We start from the raw sequence: 21,690 nt of genomic DNA on the forward strand, positions 1-21,690 counted from the left end.
GCCAATAATATAACCAGTGAAGTGATCAAATTACAATTTGAAGAGTATAAAGAAATAGTTTTAACACTATCCAAGTGGTGGGAGAGTTGGAGGTGTCTACACCATAAGATATTCTTCAGTATACAAGTAATTTATGGAAGATTACTAGATAAATAAATCTTTCATCCTTATCTCGATGTCTACCGATATCTAGATAATCGCACAGCTTGACTATAAAACTGCGTTCGTAAATTGTAAGCATTTGTAGTTTATTTTTGTATTATCACTGTACTATTATTGATCTTGCTGTTGTTTCCACTCTGTAGTGCTATAACTTCTAAACCTCTTGGCTTTAATGGCTGAAACTTTGTTGGCTGTTTAGATCAAGGAAATGTAATAAAAATTGATTTTGAAAAATGTGCAAATGTGTGGCTCTTGCAGATCTGGCCACAGTAGTAATTGGCTGATACTAAATACTACTTGTAAACTGTACTTGTAAACTGTACAAGGTCACCTGTCTAAACCGGCCAAAATCCCCAAATGTGTACAAAATGACCTGTCTAATGTAACCACCTGCATGTTAACAAACTCTTAACTATTCATATACTGTTACCTTTGAAAGAGAAAACCACCTCTTCATTGCTGCATTAGCCATAAGTGTATTTGTAGAGACGTTCCATTGTAATTATGTTTGGGGTTAATACATATGCTGGAACGAATGTACAAATACACCCTCTGAAGCTTATTGTTACTAATGTTGTGTCAGTAATATAATTGATGTTTATAAGGTGAACACTGCAGTACAGGCTCCTACACTTTGGTTTGGAGGGGTAAAGCAGCATCTGAATAAAGTGAAACCAAACGAAGCTTCAAGCTATTTGTGTGGATCTGCTCATGTGAATTGAAAGACTCAATATTATTATGTTGATGAATAGATATTATTACCCTTGTTTGTGTCATTTCAGAATGTTGGAGAAACTTACATCATTGACTACACTGGACTTGTCTAATACAGGCGTTAGTTCATAACTATAGGGGTGTGCTTTAAATGAAATGTGTTCCTTACTAGGTGCTCTCCTCATACACTCCAAATTTGGAAAGGCTTCAAAGCTTGAGTGACGTTAATTTTGCCCATAATGAACTGACCAGGGGTAAGTGGTGTATTGTGTGGGTGTGTGTGAGTGAGCTATACAACATGGCCAAGTGATTCTTAGAGCATTGACCCTAGGAATCGAAAGATTCCAGGATTGATGCTTGGTTGTTCCCAGTTGTTTCCTTGAGCAAGAAACTTTACTAACACTACCTAGTGATCTGGTGTCAACTAGCCCACCAGCTGTAACATCACTGGGTTCTTGCTGTGGAGGGAAGGAATTCTTAGTTCAGGAATAATACCCAGATTGTTGACACAGTATCAACTAACACGGAGTATGCACCTCACCTGTCCCCTGTACTACTCCTACTATTGTCACTCTATACACTACTGAGATGTTGTTACTCTTAATGGCCACCTACAGAGGGTACTAGACATGTACAAGTTTGTATAGAGAATGCTACAGACACATCTAGACACGAGGGAGAGTGTTTTAATATTACCAACGTTGTGGTACTTTATAAACACAATGTTTGTAGCATAAAGCTACTGTTTACTGTAATCAATTACTAGTGTTCAAACTATTTTTGCCTTCCTATTGAAACTGCCAGCTCTAAATGTGACCTAATTTGGAAAAACTATCATCAATAGATTATGAGATACGCGACCTTAAACATATCACTCCAGTATAGCTTGGGGAGGTCAAAAACTATGATTTGATATAACCATGATTGTGAATACCTTTTATCTGCAACACAAGCATGTCGCCATGAGTGGTGGGGTGGTGGGTGGGCAAAATGATGTATGAACAGAAAAAAACCAAGTAGGTTATATGGTGTCTCCAGCTGTAATACCGGGCTCTCAAGACCACCTGTTCCCCTAAAAATAAAAGAAATTTACATAGCAGACATCTGGGCAACTTTTAGTCTCGTGGCCAGTGACATTTCACTGTGCCAGAGGCTGTCTCTAGAAATCCACTCATGAAATGCAGCCAGAGCAAATCAGTGGCATAGCTGTAGTGCAGATGTGTAGAATATTGGTGTGGCTATCCATTCAGTGAACTTCACTGGTGAGTATGTACAGGGGTACGTACATAGATCAACAATTATTAAAAATTTGGTCACAAAATGCCATTGAAGTTCACTATAAGGCCAGGTAGCTTGTATTTTTCCAGAAGAGTTTAGCTTGAAGAATGCTCATAATTTTAGTGACTATTAAATAAACCATATGGTTCTATTGTTTTCATGCAGTTCCTGACTCACTGTATCTTCTCGAGAGTCTTCAACGTGTTAACGTGAGCCACAACTCCATCAAGGAGCTCTCTACTCTGATTGGTTAGTTGATGTGTTACCATGGTGCAACATATGATCAAACTTGTCACTCAATAGAGTCATGGTCACTGTTGGTAACATTAAATGTCTCCAATAACCAGCTAACATCTATTCCTGTAAGTTTGTGTGTATAGTACTTCTACCCATACGAGAATAATTCTTCTGCTGAAATTATTGTATTTCTCTGTATTTCGTGTAAATTATGTTGCTATCTGTTTCTTTGCTCATAGACTCAAATCTGCAAATGCACAAAATTAAAAAGACTGTTTCTGAGTGGTAAGTAGTGAGTGGTTGATCTAGTAATTATTCATCTACTGTTTATACGTTGTAGACAATAATTTAACATTTGAAGGAATCCCACCACAAATAGGAAAACTGCAAGATCTGGTGAGCCACACATCAAATTTCCCTTTGAGTAGTTACAGATTGTACCGATAGGAACACTTTGTTGCAGCTAGAAATCAACTGAAATGTATTCCAGAGGGAATTTGTAGGTAAGCACTCCAATCTTGCCTGATTTGGTTGGGAGGACATATCCGGAACCATGCCATGAAAAACATCTGGTCTAGCTTTATAAAGTCCTTCTAGTACTTCATTATTAGATACAAACACTAATGAAGCACTATTTAGCAAAACCCTCAGGGGAAGTTAAATGAATTTATGATGTACAAAATAGACATGTGCTATATCGGATCGGCTACATTTAATCGGCTTGAAAATATTATGCAACATCGGTTATCGGAATATCGACAAAGTCTCATATCAGTGCAACACTATGGATCATCTAGCAATTTTTACAAGAAATTTGATTGTGAAGGACCAATTTAGTGCGTTGAGAGTGGTAGTATTGCTACAACAGCTGACAGTGCACTGAAGCAGTAATAACAATGTTGTAATGTAGGAAAATGCAACTCAATGTGTTTGTAGACATCAGTTGGTGCACATGAGCGTGTATTTACACATATCTGTATCTGCAGCTTTTTTCATTTTGGTGCTGATCCGATACCGATATACAAAAAGCACAGCCGATATATGGTTTCCCCAATAACCAATATGATTATTGGTGACAACATTAATGATACATAGTGCCAGGTGACAACACACAGATCAGCTGCTTTGTCCTGTTTTTATAGCAGGGCTACAATTATCACCTCGATTAATTAGCACATAAACCAGGTATAAAAATGTAATTTTTTTAAAACTTACAGTAGTAGAAAACAAGCAGCAGCGAATAGCATGGTAATTTGTGTGTGGACATCACATGAACTGTAGCCCCAGTAGGGATTAGCCTGACCACATTTTCCATGAATGCTTGTCTAAATCTGAGGGACCTGCAAGAAGCCTAGCCTGAATTGTTGATCACTGGTAAAATGTGGACTAGTTAATGATAATTATGATCTTGAAATCTTGTCCCTGGTTTTGTCGAGTTTGTCGATCCCTTGTCTGAACCAGTGGAGTATCACTAGATGTACTATGGTTGAGAAGAATTCATTGCTAACATCAAGAGTTCATCAAGAAGTGAGGAAGGCCAAGACAAACAGCAAATATCACCGTAAAAATCTTGACCGTCTGGCAGACTCCTGTAAGCGTTCGAGCGTTAATCAGATGGCTGCAAGTTCGAGGCTGCCCAGGTCCAGTCATGGTTTTCTTCTTTCTCCTACTTTTCAAACATACTTAGTGAAGTTAATATAAACATCTTAGGCCTTTATAAGGTCTTCTGGTATACAGGCTCTGCTTTTACCAGGTACTTTAATCATAATCATAATCATCATAACTTTTGAACAAAGCACTTGCGGAACAATCCACACGTTTTATTTGTTAAACTCATCAACCCTAATGACACCTTGTTTTGATGAATGAAGTCTGCAGCAGTTAAAGTGGTAACAACAAATTTGCACAGCCGCACTAGACACCCTCAGTGCTGTGAGGGTCCAAAATACCTTGTATTGTTGAGGTGTCCTGATTATCAAGGTGTCCTTGTTAGTGAGGTGTCCTGATTATCAAGTTGTCCTTGTTAGTGAGGTGTCCTGATTATCAAGGTGTCCTTGTTAGTGAGGTGTCCTGATTATCAAGTTGTCCTTGTTAGTGAGGTGTCCTGATTATCAAGGTGTCCTGATTATCAAGTTGTCCTGGGTGGTCTTTTATGTGTTTTGCTATTGTTGTACAATTTCATGCTCTGGTTTTCTTTGTTACAGATGTTACCGCCTTAAGAAATTAATATTAACAACTAATAATTTACTAACACTACCAGAAGGATTATACTTCTTGAACTTAGAGGTAACGATGGGATATAGTTGTTGTGCATGGTTTACTATAATGCTGTTAGATGAAACAAGAGTATATCATTATTTACTCTTTGATGAAATAATCACATGTTTTCAAAAATGAATTTCAAACTTAACAACAACATTGTTACCCTTATGTTAGATTGAGAGACTGATTGTCGTGAAGAAATATATTTGTGTTGTGCTAGGTACTTGAATCAGCTCATCTTGACAATACTTGGTTGTGGTTGGGATTGGGGAATACCCTATAGCGGTTTGAGAAGGAAATTCACAGCATTGTTTGTGAAAAATTTTCCCCTAATGGATTTTACTCAATGCATTTGAAATCCTGAAGAATTTCTAAAGCCATGGTTGGAACAGTATCGTCTTCCAGAATTGTTGCTATCAATAATGTTTATCCATTGAGCAAATCCGTACAAACAGCCAGTATGTGAGAAACAAATAGTGCTTGTATTATACTTCTTTCTGCACAGATAAACTTTAGCTCTAAAGTGGTTTCATTTCTCAGTTTACAATACACGTATAACAACTCTACATACCTACCCATTGAGATTTTCAGGTATTTAACAACCAAAAAGCACCTTAACAAGCCTCGTAGGCTAGCACCTTAACAAGCCTCGTAGGCTAGCACCTTAACAAGCCTCGTAGGCTAGCACCTTAACAAGCCTCGTAGACTACTAGAAAAAGGGTATCTCTTTGACTTGAAAGGAGGTGTGTCCACTTCATGCATGAACGAAAATGAATGGAGGTTTTGTCAAGTGAATGTGCAAAAAAAAAACATGCTAAAAACAGATACTTTTACGATATGTTGTTTAAAAAGTAGTTTGTTTGAATATATAGTGCTTGCTTAGCAGTGCAATACATGGAGAATTATTGTGAATTGTGAAATTCTAAATTGCGATAACTTGATCAAAGCAAAACACAAAACCTATTAGCTAAAACAAGTTGATGTTGTGCTAAGCAATGTAAATATTACATGTAATAATGCACTAATTTGTGTATTTCATAATTGGTGAGTTATTTCTAATTATGTTGCTATGCATTGCTAAGGAAGTGCTATTCAAACAACCACTTTACCCAATACAAGCATAAGAATTTTATGTTCGATTAGGAATCATAGGAAAAAGGGGAGGTTACCTTATACCTGAAGATATACTAGTCCCTAATCCACGACTGAATTAGGGATTAAATGTCCACTAGTATATTTTTCAGGTGTAGGTGACCTCCTTTGCTTCACTATCTTTTTTTCTATGATCCCTAATCAAACTTAATTTTTCCTTGTACTTGTTTGTTTACGTTATTGTGACTGGTAAACCCACGCACACCATGTTAGAATGGAAGGAATGACACCAGGCTTATTGTAGGAGCAGTGGAAAAATAATTCCTGTATCCTTACGTAGCTGTTATTGGGTAGTGCTTGTGTGAAGGAATTAGTTAATTAGTCAGTCAGTCAGTCAGTAGAAAATTCCAATAAATAATTTTTAAGATAATATTTTGTAACAACGCATTTCAGGTCATGCTAAAGGCACTTTTGGGCTTGGTTATGCTTATAACCAATACTGCCAAGGTGTATTATGAAATACATTACACCTATGTAGCACTGCTTGACTCGCTATAAGTATTTCAAAATCTTTTTAATCAAAATGCTTGACACGATTTTTTCAGTGAATCAAAAGTAAAGGTGGACCGATACCAGTATCAGTGTCAATGCCAATACCAGTGGTATCAGTGTTGGTTCGGTATCAGTAATACAAAGGTACAGACACCACCAGTAGACACTCACCACTTTTATTAAACAACCTCTAACTAAGTTTCCAGTAGCAAATAACTTAGTTGAGCTAACAAAGTAGTGAAGAAATCCTTTGTTACTCTTTTCCAAATATTGCTACAATTGCTTCATGTGTATTCTAATATATTAGAGCACATGAATCCTTGAGGTTGGTCATATGATATGTATAAACTATGTGCTACTGCAAGCTTGCCATCATCCAGCATGTATCACACTATGGCTAGTAGTGAATTTTGTGACTAACAGAGTTGGCTGTAAATAGTGTGATAATGGAAAAACCTAAATGGAATCTTTTAGCCCTGTACAACTGGTTCTCAGTTATTAGAGCATATGAAGATTTACAAGTGTGTCATGATAGAAGTCATATACGTACCTTATAGCAAGAAATATTCGAGAAACTGTAAAATATTATTTCAAATTTTTCATTTATAAAGTGTAGAAACGTTCACGAGCACACTATTGGATAATAGCTAGATGTAACCTCAAACAGTTCATGATTGTAGTTTCACGAAGCTATCGTTTACTTGTATTATTTGCGAAAGTTGCATCCCTTGACAATTTCCAGCTACCAAGGCGTCCTCATTACCAAGGCGTCCTCATTACCAAGGCGTCCTCATTACCAAGGCGTCCTCATTACCAAGGCGTCCTCATTACCAAGGCGTCCTCATTACCAAGGCGTCCTCATTACCAAGGTGTCCTCATTACCAAGGTGTCCTCATTACCAAGGCGTCCTCAATACCAAGGGGTCCTCATTACCAAGGCGTCCTCATTACCAAGGGGTCCTCATTACCAAGGTGTCCTCATTACCAAGGTGTCCTCATTACCAAGGGGTCCTCATTACCAAGGTGTCCTCATTACCAAGGTGTCCTCATTACCAAGGTGTCCTCATTACCAAGGTGTCCTCATTACCAAGGTGTCCTCATTACCAAGGTGTCCTCATTACCAAGGGATCCTCATTACCAAGGTGTCCTCATTACCAAGGGGTCCTCATTACCAAGGGGTCCTCATTACCAAGGTGTCCTCATTACCAAGGGGTCCTCATTACCAAGGTGTCCTCATTACCAAGGGGTCCTCATTACCAAGGGGTCCTGATTTTCCAGGTCAGTTTATGTACTAAGGGATAATTTGGGATCTTAACTAACTGTCTGGCTTATGTAGGTGTCCTCAAGTGTCCACATTAACAGGTTCCATTGTATTCACACATCATCATGAGGTACCTCTGCTGATTATATGTCTTGTGTTTTGTGATCAGAATGAAAGTCACAGTGCCTGCTGCTGTATAGGTATTGGATACGAGGGATAACCCTGAGCTAGGGATGCCCCCAAAACCAACTGAACAACTCACAGGATCTGGAACAGAGTTGTACAATATTGACTTTGATCCCATTAAACTGAAGGAAGGAGCTGTCGTCTCTCAGAGCACACTTCTGCCAAGTGAGCTTTTGATTGTGGCTTTTAGTATGATCAATAAGGTGTTGTTTTAGCTTCTTTTTCACGGAGAAAAGAGCGAGTTATTAAAATGGCTAGACTCCGTGGAAACTCGATGACTAGACGTGATGAAAGTTCTGCTAAGAAAGTGCTCAAGGTATGATCATTTGGTTGTGTTAGGGTATGATCATGCGGGTGTGTTACGGTATGATCATGTGGTTGTGTTAGGGTATGATCATGTGGGTGTGTTAGGGTATGATCATGTGGGTGTGTTAGGGTATGATCATGTGGTTGTGTTAGGGTATGATCATGTGGGTGTGTTAGGGTGTGATCATGTGGGTGTGTTAGGGTATGATCATGTGGTTGTGTTAGGGTATGATCATGTGGTTGTGTTAGGGTATGATCATGTGGGTGTGTTAGGGTATGATCATGTGGGTGTGTTAGGGTATGATCATGTGGGTGTGTTAGGGTATGATCATGTGGGTGTGCTTGCATGTCCATAATGTAACTATGAGGAAGTGTTTCATTTTCAATGACAACTTGGTTCCTGTTTATCACACCTCCTTGCTAAACCACACTGATTGCATCATGATATTGCATCATACTATTTCTAGTTCAGCAGGTTTCTACAATCCAGTAAAACTTGTTCCTTATACTTTCCTCATTAAGAAGTCACTGAAAGGCAACAATTCTGTGAAAGTGTTCTATTGTGAGATCAAAGAGAAATAATTGTACAACATAACATACTTAAAGGAGCTAATGATTGTTGTTATGGTTACCTATGTATCAAAACATGGTGTAACAATTAAATTGTTTACATTAGGTTTATTTAACTTTGCTATGTATGGCAACTCTAGCTTATACCAAAATCCCAATGAAACTCTTCATTTTGAAATGCATTCCCAGCATGAAGCACTTTTATCATTAGTGGTGAGGCCTTAGACCAATAACAGTTTATATGGATGTGTTTCTTTTATGCCTCACAGCAGACTGGGTTAATAAATCTTCATAGCCTTCTAGTGCTAGAGCACTTATGCCTTACCATATCCTGGGGTCTTCGGAACGTTCTTTGACAATGAGAAGAGGAACCTTAAACACTCACATTGCTTGCTGCATGATGTAATCTAACGCTGCTATCCTGGGATCTACTAAAACTGTGCTGGCATCCACTACAATAAAATCTACATACTACTTACAAAAAACCACTTTCACATATCTTGCACCACTCTACAACCAGTTTGCCTCATCAACACACACGCACACACACACACACACACACACACATACACCCCTGTTGTAGACTACCCATGCGGGTCACGTCTCTCTCCAATTGAAGGGGCAAAAACGAAGATGTCACACCTGGTGTTTCGCTCTCTGGTGTATGGTAAGGTCCCTAGTGTTCTTGAACCAACGTTGACAAGTTGAACACTGCACTGCATCAGACTGGGGTTCATTGCATTTATGACGCTTTAAATCTCCAGATTTCTTGAACTGTCTTCCACAAACTCCACATACTATTGGCACCTGTGGGTTGACTGCTGGTCCATTTATTGCTCCCTACATCTGTACACTGCCAAACCTCCCCTACTCTTGAACCATTGATCACAGAGTTGATACTGCACAGCACCAACCTGCTCCTGGATTGGTTTAGATCTCTCCACAGTACATTTATGACGTGCTTTGTCACATTCTCTTCGGAAGCTCCTACACATATGGCATACTATGTTCTTTACTGGTTGACTGGGCAGCTCCACACTTTGGCTACAAATAGATCTCCACTTTTCCCTCTCCTGAGCATGACAATACCAATAACCATCACTTATGCCCACATTCTTCAAATCACTTTTTGCAAAATCTCTCCACCGCTTCCTTGGTCCACAAAACGGAATGAGACGACCATCCAAAGAGACAAATCTTCTGAAAGCAATAATCTGGCATTCTAGACAAATGCCCAAGCCACTCCAGGCGCCAGTGTTCTAGCTTAGTCTCCATGGTTCCATATCATCCCACTGTTCTCTCACAACCTACAGATGTAATGCGTTCCTCTCATTGCTTTGTGCTGGAAATTTTAATACAGTTTTAAGACATCTGTGATGGAAACAATCTAACTTATTTAGATTTTTCTTAAGTGATACCCAGCACTCACTACCATAAAGCAGAACAGACAATACACAAGCTCCATACACATGTCTCTTCGTCACTGTGGATAGCTGGGAGTTATCAAAAACAGCATGTTGAAGTGCTCCAATAGCCTCTAAAGCACTTGCAATTCTCTTCTCAACCTCAACGTCCAGCCTTCCGCTGGCAGCAATCAATGAGCCAAGGTAAGGGAACTCACTAACACATTCAATATTGTTGCCATCTATCACAAGTGGCATCCTGTCTTCCATCACACCCAGTCACCAAGAACTTAGTTTTGCTAAAGCTCACTGTCAGTCCAAGTGAGCTAGCAACATCAACATAAGCTTGGGTAGCAGCAACTGCAGCCTACCTTGAGCACACCAACAACATCACATCATCAGCAAACTCTCCCTTGTACAACTGTACTTCCTGAGCATTCCTAGTAGCCCTACGAAATAACTTCTGGTCAAACTTGTGCAACAGAAGCGTATACCCACACCTTCCAATTCTTCCACCCTAAAGCCATCTCTCTGAAACAATGCTGGCATAAAGGTTAAACAGGACCATCACACAGCCTTGCCTGAGACCATTAGAAACATTAAAATCATCAAGCAGTGTTCCATCCACTCTGACCCTGGCCTTCATGCCACTATGGAAGGATTTCACCAAGTCAATCATTGCCTCTGGTACACCTAACTTCTGTAAAGCAGCCTCACGTGGAACTGAATCGTAAGCTTTCCGGAGGTCCACAATAAAAAAGCTGTTTGGTATTATGATCAAAAGCTTTTTCAGATAATTGACGTACCATAAACATCATGTCAGTACAGCCACGACCTCGCCAGAACCCACACTGAGACTCAGGCAATTCCATCTCAGCAAGCCTCTGCAAACGATCTTGCACAATTCTTCCCACTAACTTTCCCACTACATCAACTAAGGCTATACCCCTCCAGTTATCACAAAGTAGATTTCCCTTCTTAGGAATGGGGATAAGGATAGCATTTTCACACTCCTGCAGCACCTTGTGTTTCTTCCAAGCTGCATGCACAAGGTCTGTAAGCATGCTCACAAATCCTGCTACATGTGATCCAACCTTCAACATCTCTGGCAGAATACCAGAGCTTCCTGCTGCCTTGCCATTCTACATCTTATCAAGAACTGCCACTACATCCTCACTGATAGGTAGGTCACCAATAGACTCTACCTGATCCCTCTGTCTCACAAACTCCAATTCATCTACAGAAAATTGACTAACAACATTCAATACCTTAGCAAAGTGACGAGTCCAACGTTGGTGTTGTGCCTCAACATCCAAACAAGGAGCACCTCCCTCATCATAAATAGTCACTACCTGTAAAGGGAGCAACCCTCTTCTGCCACATTGCATATCTGTAATACATTGCCAAACCTGCTTGCCACCAAATCTATCCTCTCAATCTCCTCTGCTGTCTTCTGGAACCAAGAATTCTTAGCTTTCCTCACAGCTTGCCTGACTTCACCCCTTAACTGCCAGAAATGATGAAGGTCCCTCTGAGCCCTAGTTCAACCAGTGAGAATAAGCATTATTCCTAGCTGTTAGTAATGGCCTTAAGCCCCCAAATGACTCAGCAAACCAGTCAGGCTGGCAGTGCCTTGAAGTCTCTAGCACCTCTGCTGAAGTCGAAACAATGGCAGTACGCACAGACTGCCACTGCTTCTCTATCTGACCTTCTGCTGTCCAGCTCTCACTGGCTTGCTCCAACACACCTTGCAGATACCAATCCTTTGTTGTTCTTCCCTCACTATCAGTTTCATTATCAGCAAACTTTGCTACATTAAATCTGCAAGTTGCTGGAAGCTGTTTTCTCATAACACCTTCCCGTAACCCTTCTGTAGTGCACACACAAGATGGTGATCAGTGTTACATAAGGCTCCTCTTCCAGTGCTTGAAATAGTGGTCAGACATCTGACATTTTCTGACCAAAATTGGTGTATATCTGAACATGTTCTATTTTGGTTGGACATCATGCCGGTCCAACAAAAATTGGTATAAAATTTACTCAGACAAATTTATATCAGACTTAATATAATAATTTTTCATGGTAAAAGTATTCAATGTCTGAACAAGTTTTACAGATGTCTGATCAAAAATAGTTTAGTTTAATTAGGTGCTATGTCCTAGCATTTTTGTCTGCTTATTTCAAGCACTGCTCTTCTCACAACTACATCCAAACAAAACCTCCTGTCTCCCTGTCTCATCACAACATAATCAATGCAGCTCCGTTGTTTGGACTTGGGATGTTGCCAAGTTTGTTTATAAATGTTTTTCTTCTCATACTAGGTGTTCAGTTGCTTGGCGAGAGGACAAAAATGATAGCAATTCTCTCCCAGCATCATTGTCTATTCCATTCCCATGGGGACCACGAACATCATCCAACACGGACATTGAAGTCACCAAGGAGGATGTAGCTCTCCCCCATGGGCACTGATGACAGCACAGAATCCAATTGTTGAAACAAATGTTCTTTTTCCTCGTGTTGTGCTGCCCTTGTTGGAGCACAGCAAGATATTACACCAGTAGTGCCAGAAAAGTCCAGATACGCAGAGACACATCGTGAGCTCCATGCTGTCCACCGGTTTCCACCCCTTTTCCAAGCAGTGATAGCCAAACCTCTGAGCACCAGTGCCACTCCTTCACCTCTCCTAACTACATCTCCTTCTGCAGGGGCAGGCCTTCCTGCTGTTAATACCACACTACCCGCAACTCTATAAACCTTAGTTCCAAATCACTTTGTCTCTTGCAGTGCTCCTACTGAAACATTATATCTAGCCAGTTCATGGACGATTAAGTCAATCTTTCGATCCTCTCCTCTCTGCCCACCAGGTCTTTGGGCGGCAATCTCAATGGGACCAGTAACATCCACCATGGAGTGAACATTCCAGGTACTAGCTGTGAAAACAGCTGTTTGTGCTCTAAGTGCAGACTTGAGATGTTCCCCCTGATAGGCTTGCAAAACCTTAGCAGGGGCACGAGATTAGTATGAACCAAGTGACATCATCAGATGTCCTGAACTCAGTGCACAAAGACCCAAACTCGATATCGGCTTTAGCCAGTACTCACTGTAAAAAGCAAGCACTGCCCAGGGCATCGTCTGATCACACGCACGCAAAGCAAAGCCTCTGGCAGCCATGCAAAACATAGCTATTGCTGCCCAGTGAACCAGCACTGGGATGCCTGTGCACCACTCAGGCACTTGAGCCTTGTGTAGGCTAATCCTCCTGGGGCAGGGCTAGTAACCCGCAGGAGGACTGTCCAGGTCTCATGGAGAGAAGTCGCCGAACCTAAAGTTCCACAACGACCCCAACACCACTAAGCGAGACAAGGACAGTTGGGCATTTCCTTCCCCAGTTTACACCAGGTACCCGTTGATGTTACAGTAGGCTGCTTCCCCAGTTGACACTAGGTCCCCAATTAAACAGCTGGGTAGACTGGAGCAATGGGAGTAAAGTTTCTTGCTCAAGGAAACAACTACAACACCAAAGTGGCTCAACCGGGAGTCGAACCTGGGACCTTTCGAGTACCAGGCCGATGCCATAACCACTTGGCTATGCTGCCTCTCTCTCACTCTCACACACACACACACACACACACACACACACACACACACACACACACACACACACACACACACACACACACACACACACACACACACACACACACACACACACACACACACACTCATAAAGCAAAGCCTTTGGTGATCCACACACTCACTAAGTAAAGCCTTTGGCTGCCGCTACCTGAACGTCACCTGTTATAACAGTCTGTTTATACTAATGATCACTCTGGATGAGATCGCTTCATGATCTGATCCAGATCAACTGTTGAGCAGTGTTTGTATTGCAAAACCTGGGACTGCTCCAATCAGACTACAATCAGAATTTTTATCACAGTAGAGATTGTTGAAGGATTTCTGCTGTTTATTACTGTCAGGCCTGCAGGCATGATAAAGTCTCAGTGTTAACACAACAACCTCTCAGTTCCATGGAGATGGTTGACTATTCACTTGCACATGTACCTGAGCCCATATGTTGTTCTTGAGGCTGTCTTTCCATGTTGTCACCTAAATTCTTCACTGTGTGTTGCCAGGGGGGTAGGACATGATGTCATAACGCATACGATTTGTGCGTAATGTAATTGAATTCCAATAATAATTGCATGATGAAAAACTAATGTACTAGCTACTTGCATCATTGTAGATGCCAAAGTCAATTGCATTTACTACTAGTGACTAAGAATACAGCGAACAATAACACAGGTACCTGAAAATAAGATCAGATTTTATTCTAAATAATGCTCTATTGCAAAGTTCATTGTAAAATCGCTGGAGCTCAATGAAGCTCATCACATGAAACTTGTACAGGTACACTAGTGAATTACTATTTCTGACAATACTAAACTTCACAGTTTACTAGACCTATACCCTATGCTAAAAATGTACAGTACGCAAACGTCACGCAATTATTGTGACGTCATGTCCTACCTCCCCTGGTGTGTTGCTTCATTTCATCATTACTGTCACCATTTTAGTTGTGGTTCTCCGTATCTTTATTCTGTTTATTAAACTGCAGGGTCACAACTGTTTGTGCTGGGTAAGTGGAGCAAACTAGATCAAACAAGGCCCACATTCCTAGCAGGTCTGTTTCAGCAGTTCAATATGGTACACATTAACACTAACTTGGTAAATTCCTTTGATTCGAGATTGTTCAAACTAGATGGCTAGTATAAACAGGCTGACAGTTGCTATGTAGCTGGTAAGCTGGAACAGTGTGATTGAAGTGTCTTTTGCAAGGAATAATAAACACAACATGTACTAATGCAATTTACAGGGGAACAGCCAAGTACCCAAATCATCTGAAGGAACAGGTAGGTGGAAATGTTGTTCTAAGTGACTGTCTGAATGAAAGAAACCTCTGAACTAGTTTAGTCCTGCTTGCAATAATACACTTTGAAAAGGAAGACATTTCTCCCTAGATTCTTTGTCCCACAGTGTTTTTTTTTTGTTTTTTTTGTTTTTTTTTGTGGAGGTATTCTACCATACTACGTACTGAATGCTCTGATTGTGTTACCATCTCATGTTAGTCACTGATTGCTAAACTTGAGAATGGTTTTGATTATTTATTGGAACATTATTGTATAATGATCCAGTCAATTAGAGTAATGCTCTTAACCAGAAACCAACCTCACAATGTCTGTTTTTGCTGTACTTGTGATCATTCAAAGCATCATACCTTGAGTGTTTAGAAAATGAATTACACACTTTAAAGCTCAAAGAAAAAGCTTTCCTTCGGTAATATTTAACAGCTTAATTTGATGAAGTTGATAATTAACCATGCTCCTAATCTTTGACCTCTGCTCTACCAAAAAGTGCTGATTAGAATTTTGTGGATACTTGTCAGACATTCACCTATTAGTTGCAAAAGTTTCAGTGTGGGGTCTCTATGGGATTATGAGATAGGTAGCTAGCGGTGTTTGTGGTATTATAGTAGATATCCCATGTAGTATTGCACACCTTGAAGCCTATTCTGCTGATTTAGGTTTACAGACACACAAGACTCTTTGATTCAACTGCAAGTTAATATAAATGTATGCATATATAAACAAAGGCATGCAATACAAGTTTGTTACTGTGGTGATACAGTGTGATGCTGTTTGGTAGCAAAATATATTTTTGTCAGAGTACACACAACCACTTCTTGTCCTTGGGTCTACAAGAGTTATAATGTCATCCATTGGTATAGTGTGGATATTCTGGGGCTCTGGGTACTTGAACGAGTTTGATGGACCGTGTGGATACAGAAATGTCAGCTTCACTTCCCTAGTGTCACTGCAAACTTCAAGCACACAAGCTAACCACTGATTCTCTTCATGTCAACAAGTGACAAATCCAGTAATTGATTCTGGTGAAGCTTCATTCTTTGCTAGAGCAACTCTCTCTTTCCTGAAAACATCAGATTACGAGTAAAATTTTATTTCCACTCTGCTATCTGAGATTGGCACAGAAGAGTGTAGTTTTCTGGTACCATGGATTGTACGTGAGAGTTGAAAGCATCGTCCCTGTTGTCTCGAATAATCTTCTTTGTTACAATACCAAAGTAAGCAGCAGGTATGTTGCTGCATGCTCAATTGAACAACTGACGTGGTGTCATTAACTGGTCATTGTACTGCCTTTGCAAGCTATATAAGCTGGCTGCATTTGAAAACTATACAGCTAAATAAATTGCAGCACAAAGGTGGTCTTTCAACACAATTGGTCACTAATACAGGTTGCACTGTACTTGGACACCTTCATTGCGTAAGACAAAGTTGGCATGACCTTATCAGCAGTGGTTATTAGAGGTGTACACTCCCATATAGCAATAATAGACTACAAAATTCCAATACATACCACAACATATTTAATTCTATTGAACCCATTGTGGCCCCACCACAAAACTTTTACCAACAATAGACCATACTGTGGTGAGCTACATTTGATTTTGTAATGCAAGATGGACTAATTTTTCATGAAATATTCAAAATATTTGTGGTCATAAATCAGAAACTATGTGTGGTGTAAAATTGGTATGGGTGATGAGCACCATAGGTACTACAAACACACCAAGTTTCATCGAAATCTGAGAGGTGACCCAACAATTTCTCGGTGATTTGACATGGAATGTCCCTTAACCTTATAGTTGGGACATGTGATCAGATGTATTTAGTACTGTTATATGTACGAGTTTGCCAGTAATAATTATGTTACAAAAAGGTAAACAAACAAGTGAAATTTTATATTTGAGTGGTGATCATAAACAAGGAAACAAGGGAGGTCACTACACATACAGCTGTATAGTCTAGTTATACCCATGACTGAATTATAGATTAAATGTCCAAGTTTGCAACAAATCCATCAAATAGAGCTCTGTTGGGGACCTAAGTAATGAAACAATTGCAAGGGTAGTCACCTATACCTGCAGCTATACTTGGTGTTATTTTGCTTAATGCGTTGTTGTTTTTTTTAATTTTAAAGCATTTGGTATACTTTAAATGTTTGAGCTAAGTGCTCTGTCCTGCGTACTGAGTTGTGTGCTCCAATTTATTAGGGTCTGGCTCAAGTGGCAGATGATAAACACCAGCAGAGAATGGTGAGTAGCTTTGTGTCATGTCATGGTGGAGTTTGTGTCATGGTGTGGTTTGTGTCATGGTGAGGTTTGTGTCATGGTGGGGTTTGTGTCATGGTGGGGTTTGTGTCATGGTGTGGTTTGTGTCATGGTGAGGTTTGTGTCATGGTGAGGTTTGTGTCATGGTGGGGTTTGTGTCATGATGGGGTTTGTGTCATGGTGGGGTTTGTGTCATGGTGGATTTGTGTCATGGTGGGGTTTGTGTTATGGTGAGGTTTGTGTTATGGTGGGGTTTGTGTCATGGTGGGATTATTACTTCTAGGAGGGGATCAGTGAAGATGAGCAAATAGGAGTTGTACTGGGAAAGTGAGTGAATATCTCTACTAGTGTGTGTACTAACATGTTTACTGAATAACAGTTGGATCTGAGCAATTTCCATTTCTGCCCATAACTATTATTTACTGACACATGTTTAAAATTTAAAAAGTGTATATAGTGGTCTTGTACTTATTTTCCCTTACAGACCTAAGCCATGGACAGCAATGCTCAATCGTCCTAATCTTGACTACACTTCATTGTTCCCGGAAAAGCCCGGTCATCTACCTGGTCTCAGTGTATGGCAGATTGAAAACTTTCTACCAGTAATTGTGGACGATGGTAAGCTGTAGAGAATACCGTCCTTGAAAGTTCTCTAATAGAACAATCACTAAAAGTGGGTACTCATAAGCTGCCACAAAGTCACTCGTAGGCTCCTACTAACTTGCATTACAAAACCCTCTAATAGAACACTCAACCATATTCACCTGATCTCTACTAACACAATTGTATATCAACAAGTGGTCTGATACAAATAAGAGCAAGTTAGTTAGAAAACTACCTAGTATGGACAATTCAGGCTTGGGAGAATCAGGGTGATGTGACATACTTTAACACTATTTAAACTGCATAATTTGCCCTATGTATTACTGTGGGCCTTGTATGTCACTTTGAGCCCCCAACATGCAGATATTATGGAATTGTTAAATAGGCTACTATGCTGGCATAATTTTAATAGGTCTCCAATATTGTGAGCATAATTCCAGAATTATAGGATGTATACAAGCATAATTTTAGAACAATTGGGCGTTGACGGGAATAAATGGTGGAAGGGGACGTATCTCCTCTGAAATAGCTGAAAGGATGTGTTAACCTTGAGATCTTGTTGATGTTACGTTTGTAGGAAGATTGATGTACTGTAATAGAAGAGCAGTCATTGTTTTGTCTTATAAAAATCTGCTGCAAAGTGAAGGGATGGAACTGCCCATTATCTCTCATTGTGTAGCTTATATGCGCATGCCACCAAGTCTTGAATACGTTTTTAAAGTATTTATAAAAAATATAGGCTACACTATAATAATTATCTTTCGCTAAACACTATAAACTTGGCCGTAACAACTTTTTGAGATGGGCTAGATACTACAATAAGTATAAATAGCACTTATAGCTAGATGGCTGATGTTAGAAGTAGAACACTTTTTTTTAATGCCACTATAGCTAAACTAGTTTTAAAAAGTAGTGAGTAAAAAAGACTACAGGTGAATGTTTAGGTAGGTGAAAAGCAGAAAATGATTTTTATTGCAATAATAGGTTAGATATCGTACAGTACAATAGTACTGTATAGTAGGGACCACAAAGGTTTGGGCATTACCCATGAAAAAAGCATCACCCAAAAACCAGCCTCACTTTTCCCTGATAATGATGACATAGTATTGGTTAGGTAAAACTAAGCCCAAACAAGGACCCGAAAGCTTTTAACAAGTAGCTATGAAATTTTTGTATTGAACAGAATTTTCTAGTGACTGACTGAGTAACTGACTGATGCCTTTCAGCAAGCGTAACTCGATAACGGCTAAGGCTACGGGCTTGACTTTTTCACTGTTTGACGTTGCTTCAGTCGGACACGTGCCTTTTGGCATACTGCAGTACCTACAGTGCATTCTTCATGGACTTACCAGTGTCCTCTTTTGTGTCCCATTCATCTTTGCTGACAGTGAAAGGTGTCGATTTGGCAGTAGTGCATGATGACTTCCCTTCGTAGTGGAAATCATCCGTATTTATCATAGTGGCTACTTTGATTGTAGAGGTGCTTTTTGAGCAGTTCTTGATTCAAAATGCTGTGTAATAGGTTGAACATAGCTGACAACGAAGCGTAATGGATACCTTACTTTTCAGATGGTAATTGATAGCTGGGGCACACGTTTCTTTTCTATTAGAGTAAATCAAAGCTCTGTATATAAATCAAATGAGCTTCAGTTAGTTGAACACTTTTGGCTGAATATAGGACAAAGGTGTTCAAATAACTGAGGATCCACTGTACAATCATGTCGCTAATAAGGTCAGTACAGTACACGGTCTAAGCAATAGTAACAAGAAATCAACACATTTATTCCAATATCGCAAAGTGAGATGCTACCAGAACAAAGTTAACAGCAGTGATTTCTGAGCCTAAAATTTACCGATTATTCCTTCCAGCACTTCCCAAAAATTGTTCTTATTTTACAAGTACACAAAAAGTTTGGAATTTTCAACTAGAGTAGAGACCATAGCACATCAATAAAAAGTACTGAAACAAGCTGGAGTAGTGCATGATATTAAATAGCAGTAAAACAATAAGAATGTTATATCCCTACTGTGCTCAAGATACCATAATGGAAATGCACAGTAGGGATATGGTTGTGTTGTTTGGTTACATATCTTCCTTTGTTGCAGTGCTTCATGGCAAGTTCTACATTGGGGACTGTTACATTGTGTTAAAGGTGTGTGTGCATGCGTGATGCAGTGTGACATGGTTAATGTAGCGTGCACGTAGTGTATTATGTGGTGTGTGTGTGTGTGTGTGGTATGTATATTAGCAATATGCTCTTACACTGGTGATCTTACAGACATTCTTTGATGAGTCTTCTAATCTTGACTGGAGAATACACTATTGGATTGGTCAGGATACTTCAGTGAGTGTGCACTTATTAGAGTATAGCTCACAAATGAGATTACAAACAGCTGGATAAGATGGCATGTGCTGCCATGCATGCTGTACACCTTAGGAACATGTTGGGTGCTGATTCTCGGACTATGGTGAGATCATGTGATCCTTGTTAGCAAGCCACATGTCATATAGCAGTTGTCACTATGGTAACCTGTAGCGAGAGGAGCAAAGCAGTGAATCAGAAGAGTTTGAAGAATTATTTGACCATGATTTAACTTATGTTGAAGGTTTGTTGTACTGGCTATTATTCATAGTCCTTGTATTTCTTGGTACCTGCTCATGGTTGTGTTTGGGCCAATTCTGACCTCATAGCAACTTTAGCAAGTGGCTACTCTAGCTTATAGACTATAGTCACTTTATCCAGTTATCTGTCCAGGTGCTTCAAGTGTTATCAGTTTAGTGTGTGATCTATTAGAGTAGTGTATTGTGTATCCCCAGTGAGTCTCTTTGTAGAGTAGTGTATTGTGTATCCCCAGTGAGTCTCTTTGTAGAGTAGTGTATTGAGTATCCCCAGTGAGTCTCTTTGTAGAGTAGTGTATTGTGTATCCCCAGTGAGTCTCTTTGTAGAGTAGTGTATTGTGTATCCCCAGTGAGTCTCTTTGTAGAGTAGTGTATTGAGTATCCCCAGTGAGTCTCTTTGTAGAGTAGTGTATTGAGTATCCCCAGTGAGTCTCTTTGTAGAGTAGTGTATTGTGTATCCCCAGTGAGTCTCTTTGTAGAGTAGTGTATTGAGTATCCCCAGTGAGTCTCTTTGTAGAGTAGTGTATTGAGTATCCCCAGTGAGTCTCTTTGTAGAGTAGTGTATTGTGTATCCCCAGTGAGTCTCTTTGTAGAGTAGTGTATTGTGTATCCCCAGTGAGTCTCTTTGTAGAGTAGTGTATTGAGTATCCCCAGTGAGTCTCTTTGTAGAGTAGTGTATTGTGTATCCCCAGTGAGTCTCTTTGTAGAGTAGTGTATTGTGTATCCCCAGTGAGTCTCTTTGTAGAGTAGTGTATTGAGTATCCCCAGTGAGTCTCTTTGTAGAGTAGTGTATTGAGTATCCCCAGTGAGTCTCTTTGTAGAGTAGTGTATTGTGTATCCCCAGTGAGTCTCTTTGTAGAGTAGTGTATTGTGTATCCCCAGTGAGTCTCTTTGTAGAGTAGTGTATTGAGTATCCCCAGTGAGTGTCTTTGTAGAGTAGTGTATTGTGTATCCCCAGTGAGTCTCTTTGTAGAGTAGTGTATATAGTATGTTCACGTTGAGCTGAATCCTGAAAAACAGCTAAAAATTAAAAGTGGATTTTTTCTCAACAGAGTTAACATTTCTGCCAACCAGATGATTATTGGTAACAGCAAAGGTGTCAACAACAGACACATACGGTTTGGCTCCATTACAAGTTCGGGAAAGGGCTCTAATGGATACTGTACTTATATGGCTTCTCCATAGGAAATGTATTGTGAAAATTTGATCGGCCATAAATATTATCTCAAACATTTGAACAACAAGATTTTGAAATATTT

General features: G+C 39.9%; 1 protein-coding gene across 1 annotated transcript in view; it reads left to right on the forward strand.

Annotated features, from left to right (window-relative positions):
* Positions 1-21,690, forward strand: part of LOC136251460 (protein flightless-1 homolog) — a 46,969-nt gene that overhangs the window by 2,560 nt on the left and 22,719 nt on the right. The window contains exons 10-26 of the mRNA XM_066043911.1: positions 945-996; positions 1,049-1,130; positions 2,320-2,403; positions 2,458-2,516; positions 2,631-2,676; positions 2,732-2,787; positions 2,839-2,894; positions 4,596-4,677; positions 7,758-7,908; positions 7,959-8,059; positions 17,152-17,193; positions 17,492-17,535; positions 17,693-17,826; positions 19,918-19,964; positions 20,091-20,156; positions 20,206-20,280; positions 20,349-20,418. Of these exons, the coding sequence (XP_065899983.1) occupies positions 945-996; positions 1,049-1,130; positions 2,320-2,403; positions 2,458-2,516; positions 2,631-2,676; positions 2,732-2,787; positions 2,839-2,894; positions 4,596-4,677; positions 7,758-7,908; positions 7,959-8,059; positions 17,152-17,193; positions 17,492-17,535; positions 17,693-17,826; positions 19,918-19,964; positions 20,091-20,156; positions 20,206-20,280; positions 20,349-20,418 (1,247 nt within the window). The remainder of the gene's footprint in view (positions 1-944; positions 997-1,048; positions 1,131-2,319; positions 2,404-2,457; positions 2,517-2,630; positions 2,677-2,731; positions 2,788-2,838; positions 2,895-4,595; positions 4,678-7,757; positions 7,909-7,958; positions 8,060-17,151; positions 17,194-17,491; positions 17,536-17,692; positions 17,827-19,917; positions 19,965-20,090; positions 20,157-20,205; positions 20,281-20,348; positions 20,419-21,690) is intronic.

This window comes from Dysidea avara, chromosome 3, assembly GCF_963678975.1.
Source record: "Dysidea avara chromosome 3, odDysAvar1.4, whole genome shotgun sequence".
Taxonomy (NCBI): domain Eukaryota; kingdom Metazoa; phylum Porifera; class Demospongiae; order Dictyoceratida; family Dysideidae; genus Dysidea; species Dysidea avara.